This window comes from Saccostrea cucullata, unplaced genomic scaffold, assembly GCF_032062105.1.
Source record: "Saccostrea cucullata isolate Sc308-1 unplaced genomic scaffold, CSIRO_AGI_Scuc_v1 ctg3730, whole genome shotgun sequence".
Classification (NCBI taxonomy): domain Eukaryota; kingdom Metazoa; phylum Mollusca; class Bivalvia; order Ostreida; family Ostreidae; genus Saccostrea; species Saccostrea cuccullata.
In genome coordinates, this window is record NW_026937660.1 from 1 (window position 1) to 20052 (window position 20052).

The 20052-nt window shown below is 30.0% G+C and overlaps 1 protein-coding gene and 1 long non-coding RNA gene across 2 annotated transcripts; both read right to left on the reverse strand.

Moving 5' to 3' along the window:
* Positions 1 to 169: 169 nt before the first annotated feature.
* LOC134248613 (cell death abnormality protein 1-like) lies at positions 170 to 4316 on the reverse strand. Its single transcript, XM_062731024.1, has 3 exons — positions 4145 to 4316; positions 3961 to 4019; positions 170 to 354 (listed from the first exon to the last, which is right to left on the reverse strand). Exons 1-3 carry the CDS (start codon positions 4237 to 4239, stop codon positions 170 to 172), a joined length of 339 nt encoding a protein of 112 aa, XP_062587008.1. The 5' UTR covers positions 4240 to 4316.
* A 9101-nt stretch (positions 4317 to 13417) lies between these two features.
* Positions 13418 to 18611, reverse strand: LOC134248617 (uncharacterized). The gene is made up of 4 exons (XR_009988083.1): positions 18539 to 18611; positions 18346 to 18404; positions 17676 to 17813; positions 13418 to 13448 (listed from the first exon to the last, which is right to left on the reverse strand). It is a non-coding gene; the product is annotated as an uncharacterized LOC134248617 (long non-coding RNA).
* Positions 18612 to 20052: the final 1441 nt, after the last annotated feature.

Below are 20052 nucleotides of genomic sequence, written 5' to 3' on the forward strand. Positions count from 1 at the left end.
ACTTATTTCTATTTTTTTATATCTAATTTAAAGGGATACATGTATATAACTTTTATACTTAAAATACTCATTACATATTAATTAAAAGTCTACTTATATAAAATCATTCAATGTAAAATTATGAGCAATTAATTAATAGATAAGTAAATTATAAAATTAATGTAAGTGTTTATAACGAGTAATTAGATCTAAATATCAGTTTAAAAATCTTCTTACCAGTGATAACAATTTTACAACCCGTGGAAACATTACAAGCTTCGTTGTCACAGTCACATTTACCCTGACACTCGTCTCCATAAAAAGGATAAGGACATGATTGACTACAATAATCTCCACTGTATCCGGGTAAACATTCTAAATAATAATAATAAATAAGTGAATAATATTAAAACATATTTTATAATTCAATTCATGAAAATGTTATGTTGGTCTTTACGGGAATATATATAATTTTTTGTGTTCATCATTAAACATTGCAAATCATATCAAAACACTATTCAGTATAAAAATCAAAATACTATTTTATCTGATTGTAACAATCATTTCACTTTACAAGGCTTTAATTAATGTTTTGTTCCATCATTTTTTTCCATAGTTACAAATACATAAATGGAATTTATTTTGCTTATTGAATGTTCATAGAGAGACTTATGTCTAGTACATACATCTGAGTACAGTTAATTGTGCGCAATGGAAAAATTGACTAAAATTTGTATTTAAAATATTTTTCTCATGATAAAGAAGAAAGAGATAGTAGCTGAATATATTTACATTATTTACACACGCACATAATTTCAAACTATACAATATTCATCACTAGATAATATCAAAAGAAAATTAGATAATACATGTAAAAGGATTTGTCACTTTTTCCTACAAATCCTTATACATGTACCTGTACATTGGCTTGAATATTGATGTTACATATAAACACATTATGTTGCAAGGGTAATAAACAAGTCTATATTTCTCCTTGTAACCTTATCCAATCTCTGATGTTTTCGGGGTATCTGTTTGTTTTCCTATTACTTTGTAATTTTATGAAGTGTTAAAATTATACTTGTATGACCGAATACACATATTTCTCAACAATAGTGTTATGGATGCCAAAAACACTAAATGAGTATTTTAGACGTGAGATTCGAGGATTCGTCCAGAAGTAATGTCCCTTTGTTCATATCTTTAATATTTGGCGTCATATCATCAAATATAATAATATACCAAAAGATGCATAAAAGAAATATATCTTAATTGAAAGTTTCATTGAATTTATGTTTAAGTGATTTAATTTTATAGGCGTTTAAAACATTAAGCATAAGGAGTGTCATCGCGTCACAACTAAACGTCACATTTAGAAGTGTATATTGTCAAAATGAAAGACAAACACATTAATAAGCATCTAAAAAGCGTCTATAGATCGTCCAATATTTTTAAAAGTAAAATGAAACAAACTTTTTAGTCTTAAGTTGAAAATAAAATGAATGAAATGCTTTTTGGTAATAAACATTGCTGTTTTAATCTGATGTATTAAACAAAGGAAAAGTCGAAATGGAAGAAAATTGCTGAAACGAGCTGTTATGTGTTTATGCTTCAAAATGGGGAAATCGCCAGAAGAAACAGTAACGATGATTAATCAGACACACAGAGGAGAGATTTGTTAATAGAGATCTGTTTATAGATTGTTTCGGTGAATTTTGGAAGGCCATTTGGGGTCATCGAATGATATCAGCAGAGAACAGGAAGACCAAAAAAGAGACATCGGGCGGAAGCGTTCAAAAGTGTCTAACGTTGAAAAAAAAAGAGAGACTGTCACTGTTATAGTGATATGAGAAACTTAAAATTTGTATTATGGTATTGATCAAAAAATTCTTACAGAGGACTAAATAATATATAATAATAGAGAGTGAATGTACAATACACGTAGGTGCCAATAATACTTATGATTATTGAATTCAGGTACTGTATTTGTGAATTTTAATATGCTTTAATGAAATGAAGAGGTAGTGAAGTGTTTGACGACGCGTATCTGTCACATGACGTTATTTAAGAGCGGCGACTACCATGACTGCTCTTCGTAAATGATTCGATATTTTGAAAAGTATAAATTATTATGATTTGAATTTTCCAGGACTCATTTGTAAAAGATATAGCTTCGATCATGTCTAATTTTGTTGAATTACTTCAAATAAGCGCTATGTTATGGTTGTTGTGATATTACTTTTGTATCAACCCTCGTACATAGCCCTTTTCACAAAAATCTAAGTAACAACTAGGATGAAAATCAAGATGACATCTCTGTAATTTTTGGCTAAATAAATTTGTTCAGTCTTTTAATGTCCACCGTAAACGAAGCTAAGGAGATATATCGTTTTTGTCCTTTTCGACCCTATGTATCTCTGTCTGCCCGAAAAAAAACTTTAACCTTGCGAATGAATTTAGAGTAGGATGGGCTATAGCTTTCATATTTCACATGTGTATTCTTTGTGACATGATCATTCTTTGAGTATTACAAAATTTGACCTTTTGACCTTGGAGTTGGACCTAATTTTACAAAAATAACTACCACATTTAACTTGCCCATAACTCTTGAACAGTTGGTGCTAGGGCGTTCATAATGCACTTGAGTATTCATTGTGTCAAGACCTTTAGGTTGTAATAGATATATTTACCTTTGACCTTAGAGTTTGATCCACCTTTTATAAAACTTTAAATAATGGATGGCAATAGAATACAGAATCGCCAATCGGTTAACCGCAAGACGTTCCGACCGATTAATCGGTTAATCTTTTCAAAAATTCTCTGCATATTTCATCTTTTAAGCTTTACTAGAATAAGAATGTCCAAGAGGATGTTACATGCAAAAATAATATGCTCATATTTTATTAGAACACTGTTTTTATTAATCATTAAAAAATAAAAAAAAAAAACAAAGAAAAATGAACTCAAAAGAAGACATGCAAATCTTAGATGCATTTTTAAAAAATCAGCAGAGACGTTATGCAAGCTTATTCCTTATTGTCACAATAATCAAAATGAAGTATAAACTTTCGCTTAATTTACAATGCTTGTTTTATAATATAATTTTATAGGTAATTATAACGGATAGAAGGGGGGAAGATACACATTATAATCAGTTTATGCTGCTGATCAATCATTCAATTAAAATAATTAAAGAACCGCAGGGCAAGCTGAGTAACGGCATTTTGTTTAAACAACAATTAACATATCAAAAACTGACCAATTAGCCCTAGGATGTCAATCCACAGGGCCTTAATTATCTCCAAATTATCTTAAATTGATAGTAAAAAGATGCAAACATTTTAAATATTTTATTTGTGTTTTTCTTACATTGAATTTTTTGGATATTGTGTTCAAATTTACACAATTTAATTTTTTTTTTCGACTAACCGATTACAGATTTTCTAACCGATTGTCATTGTTCCGACCGATTAAAAGATTAACCGATTAGAAATTGCCATCCCTACTTTAAATGAACCTTGGTCATAACCTTTGAGCCGTTAAAAGTAGGGCTTTTGTATTTTACGGGTGGATTCCTCGTAACAAGACATTCCTTAGCGTTAATCTACCAATAGTTTTGTCCTTAACCTTTGGAATATGACATGTATTTGAGAATTCTTGCCTCAGCATAAACTATCAAACAGGGGGATCAGTGTTTCACAAACATATCTTGTCTTAAATATTTTTTTCGAAGTAACTTCTGATCGCTAGAAAGAGTATTTGACGTTGGCTACAGCTGAGATACTACTTTAGGAATGGGAAAATGTCATAATCACAAAATTTTCTTATGAAAGGGGATACTGATAAATAAAACATAGATGACATAATAAGAGTATATATGCAGTACATGTTGCAAATCGCTATTTGACGTATTTTAGTTTCTGCAGGTGTATATTTCTTTTAAGCAAAAAAAGGCATTTAAAAATATTCATTTTGACTTACTTTCGCATTGTTGGGTTTCGTTATTCCACTTGTAATTGGCACAGCAGTTTTTGAAGCCCCTGTAAAGGCATAATTCTGGGTAAAATATTATGTTCTTACTTCAGCAATATTTGATATTTAATGCTAATAATTAAAATTAAGGAAAAGATCAAACATTTAATAGCTGTATAACAAAAATACTTACGTTTCACATTTTGTTGTTTCTGTTGAACATGAACAAAGAATAATTGATGTGCTTAATAAGATGAATGTTTCAATGATTGACGCAAAATGCTTCATGAAGTCTCGCTAGATGGTAGTATTATTTACACTAATAAATGCCTATATAATTTAAATGAAACAAAGTGGCACATTGAAGGGTCTTTTATTAGATTTCCTTTTTCCGCGAAGGGAATAAACGGTCGACGACCAAATTTTAAGGACCTACATATTTTACTCAGGCAGGGATATCTCTTAGTGTTTACATCCGTTTTAATGTAATGTATGTATCCTATTTATACTGAGGATAATGGGTTTTTTTTTAAAAAATACTCGTATCTCGCTAGCATAAATAGTTTTAAATTATAAGGTTCTTTTTTTACAACTGCAAATACAAGAAAGAGGTTATACGAATTTAAGAAATCTTGGAAATCTTGGAAAACATTAAAACAATAACTCATGCACTATTACCTTTAAACCTTGCAATGAGTTGAAAATTACTTTCCTTTTTTTTCGAAAGGACAAGTATGGTGGAAAATTTCTGCCCTACATGCAAGATAAATTATGTTTACATGCAACATAATTATGTAGACATGCAGCATATCTAAGTCAACATACAAATCTTCTATGAAAATATAAGTTAAATATGGACAGATTTACTTACTAACGCCTGTATCTGACATTTAAGATGCAAAATGCAACATGATTATGTAGACATGCAACTTATTTATGTTAACATGCAACTTATTTATTTCAACATGCAAGAGAATTATGTCAACATGCGAGTTATTTGTGTCAACACGCAAGATAACTATGTTAACATGCAAGATATGTAAGTTGATATGTAACTTATTATCTTAATGTTGGCATAAATATCTTGTATGTAAAAATATAACTTGCATGATGACATAACTAAGTCGCAGAACACTTAGAACTAGGGCCATCATATTTCACATCTGTATTTCCTGTGTTAAGAACTTCTTTTGGATACTTACATCTTTGACCTTTTGACCTTGAGCCTACAGTTTGACATACTTTGAGAAATGTTCTTCTTGGTTATACATGTTAATATGGTGGCATATTTTTGCCCCATACATGCTAAATAAGTTATGTTCACATGCAAGAAAAGTATGTAGACATGCAACATATTTATGTCAACATGGAAGTTAATTATGATGACATGCAAGTTACCAATCTTTAAAGAAAATATGAATTAAATATGGGCAAATTTACGGAAACGTATAACCGCCTCATGTTGTTTTTAAACGCGATATTATGATATACAATGTTGTCAAATACAATAACTTCAAGGTTTGGAGATTTAATTATAACAGCAATCTCTAACGAATAGCACTTTTCTGATATGTTTTAGACGACTTATACACTTTGATATATCCAAGTTGAATTCCTAAAATGTCACACATAAAATAATGTGTAAACATTATGCCGCTTAAATAAAATATCGCAGACATTAGTGCAATTTAACATATATGAAGACTTCTCTAAGACGATTCGATTTAATCAAAGAGAAATTTAAAAAAATTCGGACGACTCGTAACATCAGATTTATACAAGATGAAAAATTTTATCAGTTCAATTTGGGCCCACGGAGGAGCAAAAAAGATTTACAATCAAAAGAAGGAGGAGGATCCAGTTGATAGAACAAACATGATCTTACATATAATGAGACTCAGAGCAATTGATAAAAACGAATTCAAGAGATATACTGAATATACATACATGTACTGTATATATCTTATAATTATATTATACATGTAGTCAAGGGCAAGCAACTGGGAAAAAAGTACATATATGCATATCAAAATCTTCAATAAAGTTAGATTACCAAGGAATCTAGCAAGTGCTCTAAGGATGTCAGGGTCTCCATTAGTCATGAGTCAATCAAATTGATTATCATAAGATAGAGAATGAAAAATTTTACATTTAATTTTATAAATATTTATGAATTCAAGTCTTTTACACTAAGACGAGGACTGACAAGGAAAAAATGATTTTAATCCTAGATATAACGCATCGCTCTGAATTGATGTCTGATTTAAATAAAATAATTCAAATAGTTATAGGATATCTTGCAGGTTCTTAACTAAATAATAAATCTTATGAATACTGCTTCAAAGGACAGTCACTATATTTGGTAATACATTTGTACTTGTCTACTGGTCAGACTATGATAACGATATCTTTAATCATGTTCTTAGCTTGGAAAACATATGCAGACATATACATGTAGGCATTTAATATTTTCGTCTCATGTGATGTCATGCATTAAATTTGACCTCAAAATATCGTAAAATCAAAATGTCAAGAAAGGTGTATGTTTTCTTTGATAATTCAATTGGAAAAAAGTCAAGCGCAGGTCTGTACATACTCTACATTTTAACATTATGTGTAGATTGATAAAATGATATAATAATTTGCATTTTTGTCCTCTTTCATTTTAAAGAAAACAAACAAGCTCATTAGTTAGTGCTGTTACAGACACAATGTGTTTTCCCCAATCATGTTTTGATTTACTTGGTAAATTCAGATTCATGTTATCCTACAATCATATAAATTCTATAAAGTTGCTCTTTGAGTACATTAAAAAAGCATATTCATAAAGATATAAAGTTCATATATATTTCTGAATTTAAAAATCACTTACTTCAAAGTAAACCGAAAACTACAGCAAAAGCGATGAAAGAAACCAAACATTGTAAAAAAAAAAATAATTAGGCTGAAAATTGATTATTGAGTATTTTTTTTTTATTAATAGGAAATCGTATTGCATATAAAATATGTTTGATTTTTATGAACAAAGCTTATATAACATATATGGTACACATTATTTTATTAACCTCTCTAATGTTGTATGATATACAAACTTGAACTGTCAAAATCCGACTAACAAACAAATATCAGTTATGGTAAAAATATCAAGGAGATTTTAAGATATTTACTTAACTGTAATTGGAAAAGCAGACAAATGTACAAGATATAGAAGTAATTTAATTATAATAAAAAACTTATTTAAGTCTACATGTAACATCTGGCCATCTGTACTTCAGATCACTTTTTCGATATGAATACTGTCAAACCTCTTCATTTATATGTATTTTTTATGCATTTTGTTACATAACCATGATTTGTAAGACCATGCTATTGGAATATAAAATAAGTGCCTGCTTTTGCTAAGATGAAATGTCCTGAATAAGTCTTAAAGGAAAAGAACCTACTTATATATCTCTAGATACATTTACTCACACATAAGTATGGATACTTAACCGAAACTCATCAGATGAAATATCTTCTCTTTCCAACCGTTTTCATTCTATTCCATTATGTTTTGTTAATTTTTTTAATTGTAAATTCTTAGATATTTTGTATTTCAAATAAAGTGTCTGTTTCTACTTCTGCAAATAATTCTAAATCTACTTTCTGACAGATGCTTTATCTATAAAAATAAAAGGCTGTAGAATATTGATAAGAATATAGGTCAAATTATAATGATGTGTTGAATGATTCTACATATGCATGGATATCATTAGTTGCTTTCTTTCCTTCAAATAAATTTAAGAAAATATGCAACATTGATATCTTTCTTTCTGAAGATAATTTATTAGAAGTCAAAGTTAAGAGAGACTAGAGTTATACTTAAAAAGATAATCTAGAAATTCGTAAATTACATGTTTTGGTGGTCATTGCAATACTTATGAACATGCAAATTATTCTGTTGTATATATTAAGCTATGAATCTTCCAGTATATCCTGATGATGAACTCAAGAGAGTTTTTCCATAACACTTACGATTTCAGCTCAAGGGGTGGGGGGGGGGGGGACAGATATATGTAAAAGTAATAACCTTTGACATTACTGAATATTAATTTTAATGCTGTAATTTATCTCATCTTTTAAATTTACAGATATTCCGTTTAAGAATATGACTTTTCTTTTTTAAAAGCACTTTGAAATTTGTGATTTAGAATGCTTTGAAGATTTTATATGATTGATTCAAAATGACGAAGCTACAGGTACTTAGTATATTGTATTCGAGAATTGAATGTTTCTTGTTACATGTATCTATGTATTTGTTATATACATGAACATATCATGCATACAGTGTTATTAGATTCCTTTTCTTACATAATCGATGTGAGGAATATGCTTGATGATGTGTGTACTAAAGATTCGATAGAAATAAATACACAGTAACTATATTGCTAGTTAAAAATGGTAGACATCCTTTTTGTGTTATTACTTGTCAGAATGATCTTATGGAATAGCTACATAATGTAACCTAATGCTAGGATAGCTTCTGTCTTCATTTAAAAAGAATATGTTTCAATATTTATCATTAAGTCGGTTGTTTTCTATTGTATATGTCATTTTTTTTTTATTCCCACGAATATTGAAATAATTTCAAAGGCTTTCGTCAAAAAGGCATCTTATTATTTTGAAATTGGTGACAACAATGTATACTGTTCCCTTATAACTTTTTATATTCCTACCATACATGTTTTTAACATTATCTGTTCAGAAGTTTGTGAAGGAAATGTTATCCATCCGTGCACTGACCATATCCTTATAAGAAGAAATGTACAAATATTTATTTACTTTTTACTCAAGGAAAAATGCCACCAACAGGTCTATATTGTGCATGTAATGGTACTCAGAAACAGGAAATAATAAGTTCAAAAATAAACATATGTAGTGTTTCCTAATTTGAAACCATTTGTCAGAGAAAACCTTTGGAATTAGTTTAAGGTGCACACACTAGTACAAATACACAATTTTAACAATACAGTATAATGTGTAGTCTTAATGAATAGTTCAATGTTTGAATTAAATCCACTTCATAGAAGTGAACAAACGTAAGGGAAGCAGTATATGAGGAGATAAAGTGCAACATCCCTCTTCCTGTCTGTCTATAACTGTCTGTGATAAAAGTCCAATCAGTTTTTCATTTAAATTTTAGAATTTTTTTTAAAATCTATTTTTAAAAAAAATGAATCTAGTTTATTTTCAAAAAAAAAATAATTGATTTTTTTTAAATAATTTATATGAACTACTTTTTATATATATATTTTTATTCCTGCAACTCGGAAAAAAATATATGCAATATCCTCTAAAGTGAACTCTTCAGTGTTTTTTTTTTATATAAAAATGTCAGGGTATTTAAATAAATACTTCAAAATAAAACCTTAGTTGTTGGTGTGGATCAAAATTTCACTATCAGAAAAAAAATCATGTTTTGCGTAATTTGATGTATTTGAAAATTCATAGTTTTTTCTACCTTTGATCGTGAAGAAAGGATTTTTTTAAAATGAAGCTTCTATTTAAATATTAGAGAAAATACTTTAAGCCTTGATTATCTTATTTAAAATTATTTTCAAAGAAAAATAAGATTTTAAAATAAGCATATGATTGTTTTATATACCAGATAATGTAATTCTTTTTTTCATCTTTTTTAATATTATAATAATAGAGCATTTGTATTTTACATAGAATTTCCTCTTATTCTATGTTGGAACATAATCCGGGTAGCGATATCTGCTGTGGCTCTTCTATACAAATAGTCGCCCGCGTGGCACAGTGGTTAGAGCGTCTGCTCTAGAGTCGCGAAGTAAGGAGTCAATCCTTACGTCGCGGGTTCGAATCCCACTGTGGGACGTGGAGACCGGTCCTTCGGATGAGACCGAATAAACCGAGGTCCCGTGTCGCAGTAGGTTCTGGCACGAAAAAGAACCCTCCCTGCTCAATGGCCTTGAGTGCCGAGCGTAGGACAAAATTTGCAGCTCTCCACCGGCAAGTGGTGGCGTCTCCATATGAGTGAAAAATTCTCGAGAGGGACGTTAAACAATATACAATCAATCAATCTTCTATACAAATAACTCCTTTAGATATGTGATATTGTTTTGGCATCCGGTTTATAAATGTAATAAAAGCTACAGCTTGGATATGTTATGTCGAAAGTTTACATGTGTAAACATTCTCATGTGAACCTATTTTATACTAATGTTTCCATGTACGATACACATACATGTATACGTAGTATATTTATATGTGGATGCAGGAAGCGGGTACATCTGTTCATTATTGTTAAGTGCTTACGGATCTTTATATATAAATGTTTTAAAAATATAGTATACATATCTTTTATTGTATTTAAAAAAAAGAAGACTTTTTAGTATACATATAAATCCTTTGTTTTGGTCTTGTATTTAATATAAAATCATTCCTTCAGATCTTTGTTTTATCTCGTAGTACAAGTATTTTTAACTAGTTCATGGCCAGTAATAATAAACTTAATTTTACTTAAATTAAAGAAAGGTCAAAACAAACATTAACAGATTTAAAAAAAAAAAATTACAAGCGGACAGATTTCAGTTTAGATGACCATACATTTAAAATAAGGATAATAAAAAATTGGCATGTTTACAGTTTTGTCTGATCTTTTTAATCAGTTTTCTAATTGTGTTTAAAAAGGGAAAATAAACTTCTTCTGTGAAATATTTAACAAATTCACAAGCTGTATCTTTCATTATTTCCTGATGATGAGCACCAGAGAGCTTCTCAAGAACAGTCAAGTTTGCAGCTAAAATGAGCTAGAAGAGATAGATGTTATTGTGAAAATATATATCTTTGATATTTGAGAAGCGTAAAAATAACCAATAAATAAGATCAATTAAGATTAAATTATTTGAAATCAATGCTTTTATTTAACCTTTTTTTCTATCTGTGTTCGAGCAAGTACACTTACAAGAAAACAAAAAAAATTGCAAGTTTGATTGATATAAATTTTAAAACAATAACACCAAAGGACTAACTTTGGAAAAATACAAATCCAATCAATTATTGGATTACTTGTACCGTAAATCCTTTTTTCAAATATGAATTATATATTTTTTCTGCTTAGAATTCGGATTGATTCGGAACACATATACACTAAAAGAAAATCCTTTTTTATTAAACCTTGATTGCTTAAGACAATTCTGTTAATTAATGCAGAGATTATTTTTTAAAATGCTTTTATCATTGTTGTTTATTAGAAAACTATAAGAAATGATACTGAAATAAATATAAAAAAGCGATAGGTTTGTATTCAAAGATAAATAAACAAATATTCATAATGTCTAAAAATTACTATTAATGTTTTATTCTATTCTTTCTTTCTATATTTTGGTCATAATGGAATCTCATTTAAATTGGTGGCGATTAGAGTCACTGTGCCATAATAAAATAGTTTATTCCCACAATACATGTACTTCATGATGTTTGTTCTAGAGTTTGTAAAGGAAAAGACCTACATGTACGGCTAGTCATGGCACAAGTCATTAAATTAGAAGCATTACCTTCTCCTTTGAGGTATGATTTTAATGCAGTTGAGGTTATTTTAATCATGGGGAAACTGCCGTTAACAGCTGTCTACAGTAAAAGGCGCTTACAACAAACGTCAGGAACATACAGATTTGTTGTATCATAGGGAATGAAAATCACTTCGCTGTAAGCACCAGTTCAATTTTACAAAACTTATATTTTACTGTACACTGTATGTTATTGTACGCAGAAACAGGAAAAACAGTTGAAAAAATGGCAAAGGTTTGAATGCTTCCTTATTTAGATCATTCAAATTTAAAAATTTGGAGCTAGATTAATTAGGATGCAGACAATAATCAATATTTATAATTCAACAGTGCGTATATCGGATGCTTAATCTTTAAGCACATCCACTTTATATATGAATAATTTTTGTACTCGCTATATAAACATGCATATATATTTAATGAATTTTATCTTTTAAATTATATTAATTCCTATGTAAATTTCCACATCTCATGTGACCAAATTCTACATTTGTTGGTCTCAATATAATCCAAATTGTTCACTATATTTTGACGACTTCACACATTCTTCAACTGTTCTGCCTTAGTGTTCTCGAGAAAAAATTTTTGACAGAGTTTTTCCTCAGATTTCTTTTGTAAAACTTTGATCACAAATTGTTGTCGCATCCCCGAGTTTGGTGGACATGCATGGTGAAAAAAATCTAAACACAACAAATTGATCCATACAAATAGGTTTTAAACTTTGGACCAATATTTCCTGGGAGATTTAAAAAACAAATCATTCCCACAAATTCTTAGTAATACTCGCCTCCTCTTAGACGAAGATTTTTTTTTGAAAATAATATAACATTCCGGATGTTTTGAGGCAGGTTTGGTTGATATGTGGTCCAGTAGTTTATCCAATTTAGTTTAAGGCAAACTTTCATCTGTTAACTTGCTGAGGACAAAAGTTGTCGAGAAGTAGAAAATGTGAGGAAGGGTATCAGGCCCCGAGGTCATGAAACATTTCAAGCCTGTCTAGTCAATCAGATCAATATTAATTTTTTTTTCAGCATTGCTCTATACAAGTGTTGTTGTCTGCAGTTTTAGAGATCGATTCGATACTGGATATAAATAATTTCAGCTCGTTTCTTGTTCCTTAGGCCAGGAAAACTTCCTTAAATTCCATGCAGCTAAAGTAGAAAATAAAACTGAATATATTGAATTATAATGAATTTGTATGACCCACTTTGAAAAAAAACCCAACAATATCCTTATAAGGAGAACAGCGATACAGCGCAATGTTGTCTTTCATTAATAAGCACTAGGCAAAATCGGAAAGGATTTCTTTATGTTTATTTTTTTTTATTTTTTGAAGCATAATCAACTTTCCATACACAATACAAAAAAATCTTTTTTTTTCAGACGAAATTGACAAAGAGTAAGATATGCTTGGGATTTCCTGTATTGAATTAAAAGTTATAATGCGTAGTTCTTGTGCGTAGTACTTGCACAAATTAAACAAAAATTCAAGTGACATATGATACAATTTCTTTCTGCGTTTTAATCAGCTGCTGTATTTAATAATAAAACAAATAATCATCAAGTAAACTACATACAATTAATAAAAACGAAGAATATGGTATAATTATAAGTCTGATGTTGATTGAATATCAATATTGATATTCTCATATATCGTACTGGTTCGGTGGTAATTGACAGTAGTGTCGATGTTATTCATATCTGTTCTATTTCGCCGTTCATACATGTAAACAAAAATGTGAGCACATATTAACAAAAGATTAACACAACATAGTGTCTCTATCAGGACGAGGAGAAAATCGTTGACACTGGAAGGCTTTTGACGTCTGACTGGAACATCTGTAGAATTCTCTGTTAGAGAAACAGTAATGTTTTCAGTTAATCCGTCTACTGTTGCGTTTGTTACCAAAGAAATAATTCGTGTATCTAAAGTAAAAATAAACGTGATAAATAAACTGAACCATATTTATTATTTACATTTGAAATTTATTCCTGGTAATTTTAATGCAAACTGAAGAAGAAAGAGGACACTCTAATAAATAGTTCTTTCAAATCTTTACCAAAGACGGTTAATGAGTTGATAAAACATTATTATTTATATTAATTATAAATTCCTTTTTCAGATATCTACTGATTTGTTGGCGTCTATTTCAGAAATCTAAACTTTTTTTGGATTTCAGGAATAAAAGAGACGTCTATTTTATTTTTATAAAAATTACGTATCATCGAAAACGTCTGTTTTACAAAATCCAAGAAAATTGATGGCAACGAAGATTGATGAAACCACAATAATCAATAAAACAGAGAAAATGTTAAAAAATCCTCCCTCAGAAATACTCAATTCCATTGCAACAAGCTTTTCTGTATTATTTCGCTTATGTTAAAAATTACAACCACTTAAAACTAATAAAATTTTTGAATCGTATTTTATTGGAGTGTGTTACATCCTTTTTGAGCATTTTGTCAATTTTATTATTTTTTTATTATAATTGTTTTCATTTAGCTTTATTCATTTATTTATTTATAATTTTTATAAATTTTCATTCCTCATTTATCCAAAATTTGGGGTGAATAATCTGACCATAGGTATTTCATATATCATATGTGCATTGTTCGTGACAATTTTTAGTTCTATCAGTTTTGCCCGTCGTGTGGCGTCTATTGTCTGTAAATTTTTCTAATGTTTGACTACTCAAGAACTGTGATGATTTCAACTAAACGTGCTGCAAAACAGGGAATTAAAATTTATTCACACTATATTCCGCGCCACCTCTCTTATGTGGAGAAAATAACGAATTCGTTTACATGTGGTGACATCTTTTAAAATATTTCTCCTCAAGATCCATTGGGCAAGAAAAGTTGAAGAATTGGCGCAAGCTAAAATAGTGTAGATTCACAAATGATTAAATACTGAACTCTTGGGTCACATGAATAGAGGAAACAACCGGGATCAAAATTTTACATAGACATATCGGGATGATCTTTATATATCTTCTCAAGAATAACAAGGGCATCGATAATGATATTTATATAGGTAATCTCAGGTAGTGTTAACTCAAGTTTGTTCAAATTTTGACCCCCCCCTCCATCCCCGGGGGGATAAGGAGAAGCCTCGATAAACGACCAAATCAATTAAATAGAGATTGATGTATCTCAGAACATCTTTAAAAATCATTTACAAAACAGCAAAATGATTTTTTTAGAAACAGTAAACCATGAATAGTCATTTTCATGTAGGATCATCCATCGGTAGCCTCAGGTAACGTAGCCTCAGTATTGTTCAAATAACAACCCCTGAGTGTAGGGTTGTACCAGAAAAGCTAGTCAAAAGTTTTAAATAGGAATATTTTGAAAATGGCTTTATAAATCTCTATCACAATAACAGCAAACCTAGGAGTATTCATATTTATATGTAAGCACCTGCAAGTAGTGTATGATATAATTTATTCCAAACATGACTCACTCTCTGAGGTAGATCTAGACTATAATACGTGATCAAAATTTTACACAATATTTATATTAAAAACAATCTACAAATAAATAACAAGATACGCTGGTGAGCATTGGTACTTACATGTACCGATGGTCCTATTTTGTGTGTTCCCATATTTCTTTAACCTTGTGATATTGAACTTCTTTTGAAAAATCTTTACTTTCTTAAATAAATTAAATAGTTGGTTCCCGGACCTCTGTTTAACCTATTGATTCCTTTTGCATGACCTATGCATTGGTACAAATATTCTTAATCTCACGACGTTGACTTTGGAGGAAGACCTACTTTCTGAATCGGTTGGGCTACTGTTTCAAATTGCAAAAGTGGATTCCTTGTGACATGATCTCTACTGATGCATACATTTTTAATCTCTTGAGCTTAGATTTTGAATAAAATTTGAAAAATATTGACCCCGAGTTGTACGCTATATGAGCCGTTCCAAGCAACCCCCCCCCCCCCCCTTATGTCAAACATTTTCGAAAATGACTTTTTTCTTGAAAAAATGATGTAGAACCTTAGGTGAATATAACCTGTAAATATAACAGGTGTATCTTGCTCCGTATACAGCTGACGTCACATTTTATAAAATTCTCTTGTAGCGACGTAATAAAAACATGCATTACTTATATGCAATGACTAGGGATTGTATTGCCGTTCAGACTAATACATGTACTTTATTATTTTGTTGTAAACACATACATTTTTTTTCTTTTTTATATAAAAAGTTCAGTTCGTTCTTTTCTGATACACTGTATTAATTAAAAGTATGTCAGTGGAGTTTAAAAAGGACTCCTATATAATTCGCTGACTTAGAGAAAACATCACAACTAATTGATGGGTCTTTTATAGAGAAAAATTCACTTTCCATTTTACCGCTGAAGTTCAGGACAAATCTTTTAAAATCAGCAACAAAAAATATTTTTGTTCCCATTAATTTATTTTTGATAATTGATTTTATTTGCCCAAACTTTGCCTTCAAAACACCGACCGAAAGAGACAGTATTAATGGGCAGGGGCTTGCGCTTTTCTTAATGAATACGACATAAAGATTTTGTAAAATATGGTATATATGAATGTAAAGATGAGTACCATTTATCCTTTTTCAAAATGCATGCTCAACTACCTATACATTTTCTTTGCTTAAATATGTCCTCATTTGTTAAAAAAAATATTAGAAGGAAAAAGGGATGAAAGAATAAATATATATATTAAAGCAACATGAGCTGCATTTTTGAGAATTTTATTTTGCTGGTAAAATGTGCTATTATAATTAATCTGTATGTAATATAATAATATCATCAATAAGTCCAACATAAAGTTTAAAAATGTACAGAAGAAATATTTCTGAGCAACCTCATATACAGTATTTTATAAGAAATTATTATTGTACAGGACGACAATAATTCAATTTTGCTTCAATCAAAGCTTATAAAAAGTTCAAACTTCCATAGCATATATGAACAAAAGAAGTTTATAAACGTTCTATTTTCCTGTCATTGAAATAGTTTATTACAAATTTGAAATATTTTTTTTCCGATGTCAAACATGCAACTCATATTGCTTTAAGTACTAGTATTAAGGCTATGTAGACTAGAGATATATACATGTTATAAAAACCTGTAATTTATGAATAGTTAAAGTGTACTTTTCTCACATCAATGTTTTACAAAATTAAACGTATTGATATACCGGTATTGTGTTGCATTTGTTTGGATATAAATACTGATGAAAGCAATCTTCAACAAAGCAAGTTCATACTGAAAAAGCATATAACGGATTATAACCGAAATATTCCTAAAATGACTTTTGAAAGGACAAGCAGGGTGAGACCCCTTTTTGGCCCCTGATTTTTGGTGCCTTTCAGAATGATACAACAGTTAATCCATAAAAATCTATTTTCAACCCTGCAACAAAACGAGTATTGATTCTTAGTTTTGGAATACACAGAGGCCACAGAGGATAAGAAAATAGATCAATTTTCGAATTTCTCATTATTATGCACATTTTCATTTATTTTATAGCACATTTTGTTTCGGAAAACATAGAGCACAAGCTTGCCTATCTACCAAATTTATATATTTTATACACCAGTATTTATGTGAAAAAAATTTCATATTGGCAAGCGTGTGTTCCTTGTTTTCCGAGGAGCAAAGTATCTGATAATATGATTAAATTTCACCAGAATTGAGGAAATTCGGAAATATGTCCTCCTTTTGCATTCTTTCATGGCTTCCATGTAAGCTTTGAATCTAATTTGCACTGGTTTTAAAGCAGGCAGCATTTAAGGTTCTTAACTACAAACTATAACAAAATTACCAGTGTTCTGATTTTTACATCAAATAAGGGGCCAGATCTTCTGCTGTCATTTGTACCTCCTTAAGCGTTACGGTGGTAATTAATTATAAACACGTACGTCTATTCTATTCACTGACCTCTAAGTGAATAGAGAACATTTATCGAGAAAGCTCAATATATACTTTCAGGGGAAAAAATCGAAAATATATGTAAATGATAACAATCAAAATTTTGATTAAAACATACTGTTCAACTTTTACTTCATATAAAAACATTCAAATAAAATTGGCTTGACATATACGCAATATTGCGTTGATAATTATAAAAAAAATGTGAAAACTTATCTAAATTATGAATCTTCTTACCAGCGGTAACTACTCTACAACCAGTGGAAATGTCACAAGTATCATTGTCACATTCACACTTTCCTTGACAGTTGTCTCCGTAAAAAGGATAAGGACACGGTAGACTGCAGTTTTTTCCACTAAATCCCGATAAACATTCTGTAAATAATTTAATAGTGATTGAAATTAAAACGTTATGTATTATGTGTTCTTTTTATTTGCAATTTTTGTATGCTTTATGCTGGTTTTTAGGGGAAATATAAATTTCTAGAGACACTAATATTGTATATTGTCGTTAATTAATATTAATTATATGGAAACACGGTTCAATTTAAGGACCAACTGTGGTTTTTTTCTTTTATTGCAATAATCCTTTTTTGTTTGATGTGGCAAAATTCAATGCCGTTGTGTTTAATCTGTATTTATAGTAACAATTTTTAAATAAAAGCTGTTTTTTTCTAAAGAAATGGTCAAAGAGAGATCGATAAGTACATGTATATCTTATTTCTAGGCAAAAGTATCTCTCGGAAATGAGATACATGGGAATTTAATACATGTAACATAGGCTTTAAAAGACATATTACAAGTATATGCAGGAAAAATCACAAAATGCTTTTTGATGTTATCCTCTATAGATATTATATGCCCAAAGAAGGCACAAATATATATAATTATTATTCTTTTGACTTACTTTCGCATGTTTGGGTTTCGTTATTCCACTTGTAATTAGAACAACACTTTCTGGAGATACTGTAAACAAATGTTTCTTTATGAAATATTATGTTCATATTTCAGCAATATTTGATATTTTATGACGATAATTATAAAAATAAATGATTGAGTAAAATAGATATAGGTATGTATTACGCAAAAAAAAAACTTACTGTTCACATATTGGAATTTCCGTTGAACGTGAACAGAGAAAAGTAGATGTGCTGAATAAGATGAATATTTCAATAGACACCAAATGCTTCATGAAGTCTCGCAGATGCTAGCAATATTCACTCTAAATCTTCCCTATATAATTTAGTTAAATGAGACATAGTTGCATTTTAAATGCTTTTATATTAGATTTCCTTTTTCCGCCTGTGCAATAGGAATAAACAGTTGACGACTGAATTTTAAGGACATTGTATACACAGGCAGGGATATCTCGAATTGTTCGTTATGTTTAATTCTGATATTTGTTTTCTATTTATACCGGTGATATAATTATAATTTAGAAACATCTTGCTAAAATTAACAGTATTAAATTATTAAACTCCTTTTCATACAAGCGAAAATATAAGAACGAGGTTATGCGAGTTGAAGACAATAACTTCTTAAAGGCATATCCAGAAAAATATCCAAAAAAATTATTTGAATCTTCTTCTTATTTTTTTTTTTTTAGCAAACTAAAATTATTTATCACTGGTACGAGCGCAATCTATTTTGAAAAACGCTTCATTATCTGGAGATTCTCATATTAAACAATTATTTACTATACACCCGGATTGATTACGATACATGTTGAATCTGCCAAACATAAACAATTCATATTTCAGATGTGTGTTCTTCGTGACATGGCCTTTCTTCGGGTACCAAATGTATTTAATCCGTTGACCTTGGCCAATTTTCTCAAGACTTTATCCAAATTTAACCTTGATGAAATTATTTTAACTACGCAGCTAGGGTTTTCATACTTCAAATTTATATTAATTGTAACAAGTAATAGCTTTTCAAAAAAGCTTGCCTGACTAATGCAATCAATATCTATAGAACCTTTAAACATGATAAGTTATTTATATAAACGTTTACATTGGGGTGAGGGGTAATTATTTCATTAGAGTAAATTATGAAGACGTCGAACAAAACATCGATCATGCATTAATTTTAAGTTGTTTGCTACTTATGAAAGCAATGAGCAGCCTCGTTTTTGAAAGGGGGGGGGGCAGCTAGAGAATTTTTTTTCACTCACCTGCAAAAAAAAGGAATATGCCCAAAGTTGAAAATCCTAATTCGAAGGGGGGGGGGGGGAGGTCGTGACCAACTTTTTTCCAGTGTAAAGTTCTTTCTGTACCAATTTTTTAGCATTAAATACTGCATTTCTCTTTAAAAGGTTGGGAAAAAGTGGGGGGACAGCCTCCTCCCCCACTCCCTGTTGCTACTTTCCCTGATGGAAAAGGAACAGTGAGATTTTATTTAAAAGGTTTATTTTGTATGTGTTAAAAATTGGTTTTGATCTGTTTTTCGTTTGTTGTATAAGGACGCCTGTGGAGTGTTACAAATACTTCGAACTCAGGACCAATGAGCGGTTTCGTGTAATCTTTTTCGTGCTAACACCTACTGTGACTCGGGACTTGGTTTTAAACGGTCTCATCCTAAGAACCGATCTCCACGTCCTGCAGTGGATTCGAAC

What these genes read in the sequence shown, in the direction of transcription:
- LOC134248613 (XM_062731024.1), bottom strand. Translation starts at nt 4,239, where the DNA reads ATGAAGCATTTTGCGTCAATCATTGAAACATTCATCTTATTAAGCACA. An exon ending in GAAACAACAAAATGTGAAAC is followed by an intron (nt 4,020 to 4,144) that starts GTAAGTATTTTT and finishes ATGCCTTTACAG; the next exon opens with GGGCTTCAAAAACTGCTGTG. An exon ending in CGAAACCCAACAATGCGAAA is followed by an intron (nt 355 to 3,960) that starts GTAAGTCAAAAT and finishes ATTATTATTTAG; the next exon opens with AATGTTTACCCGGATACAGT.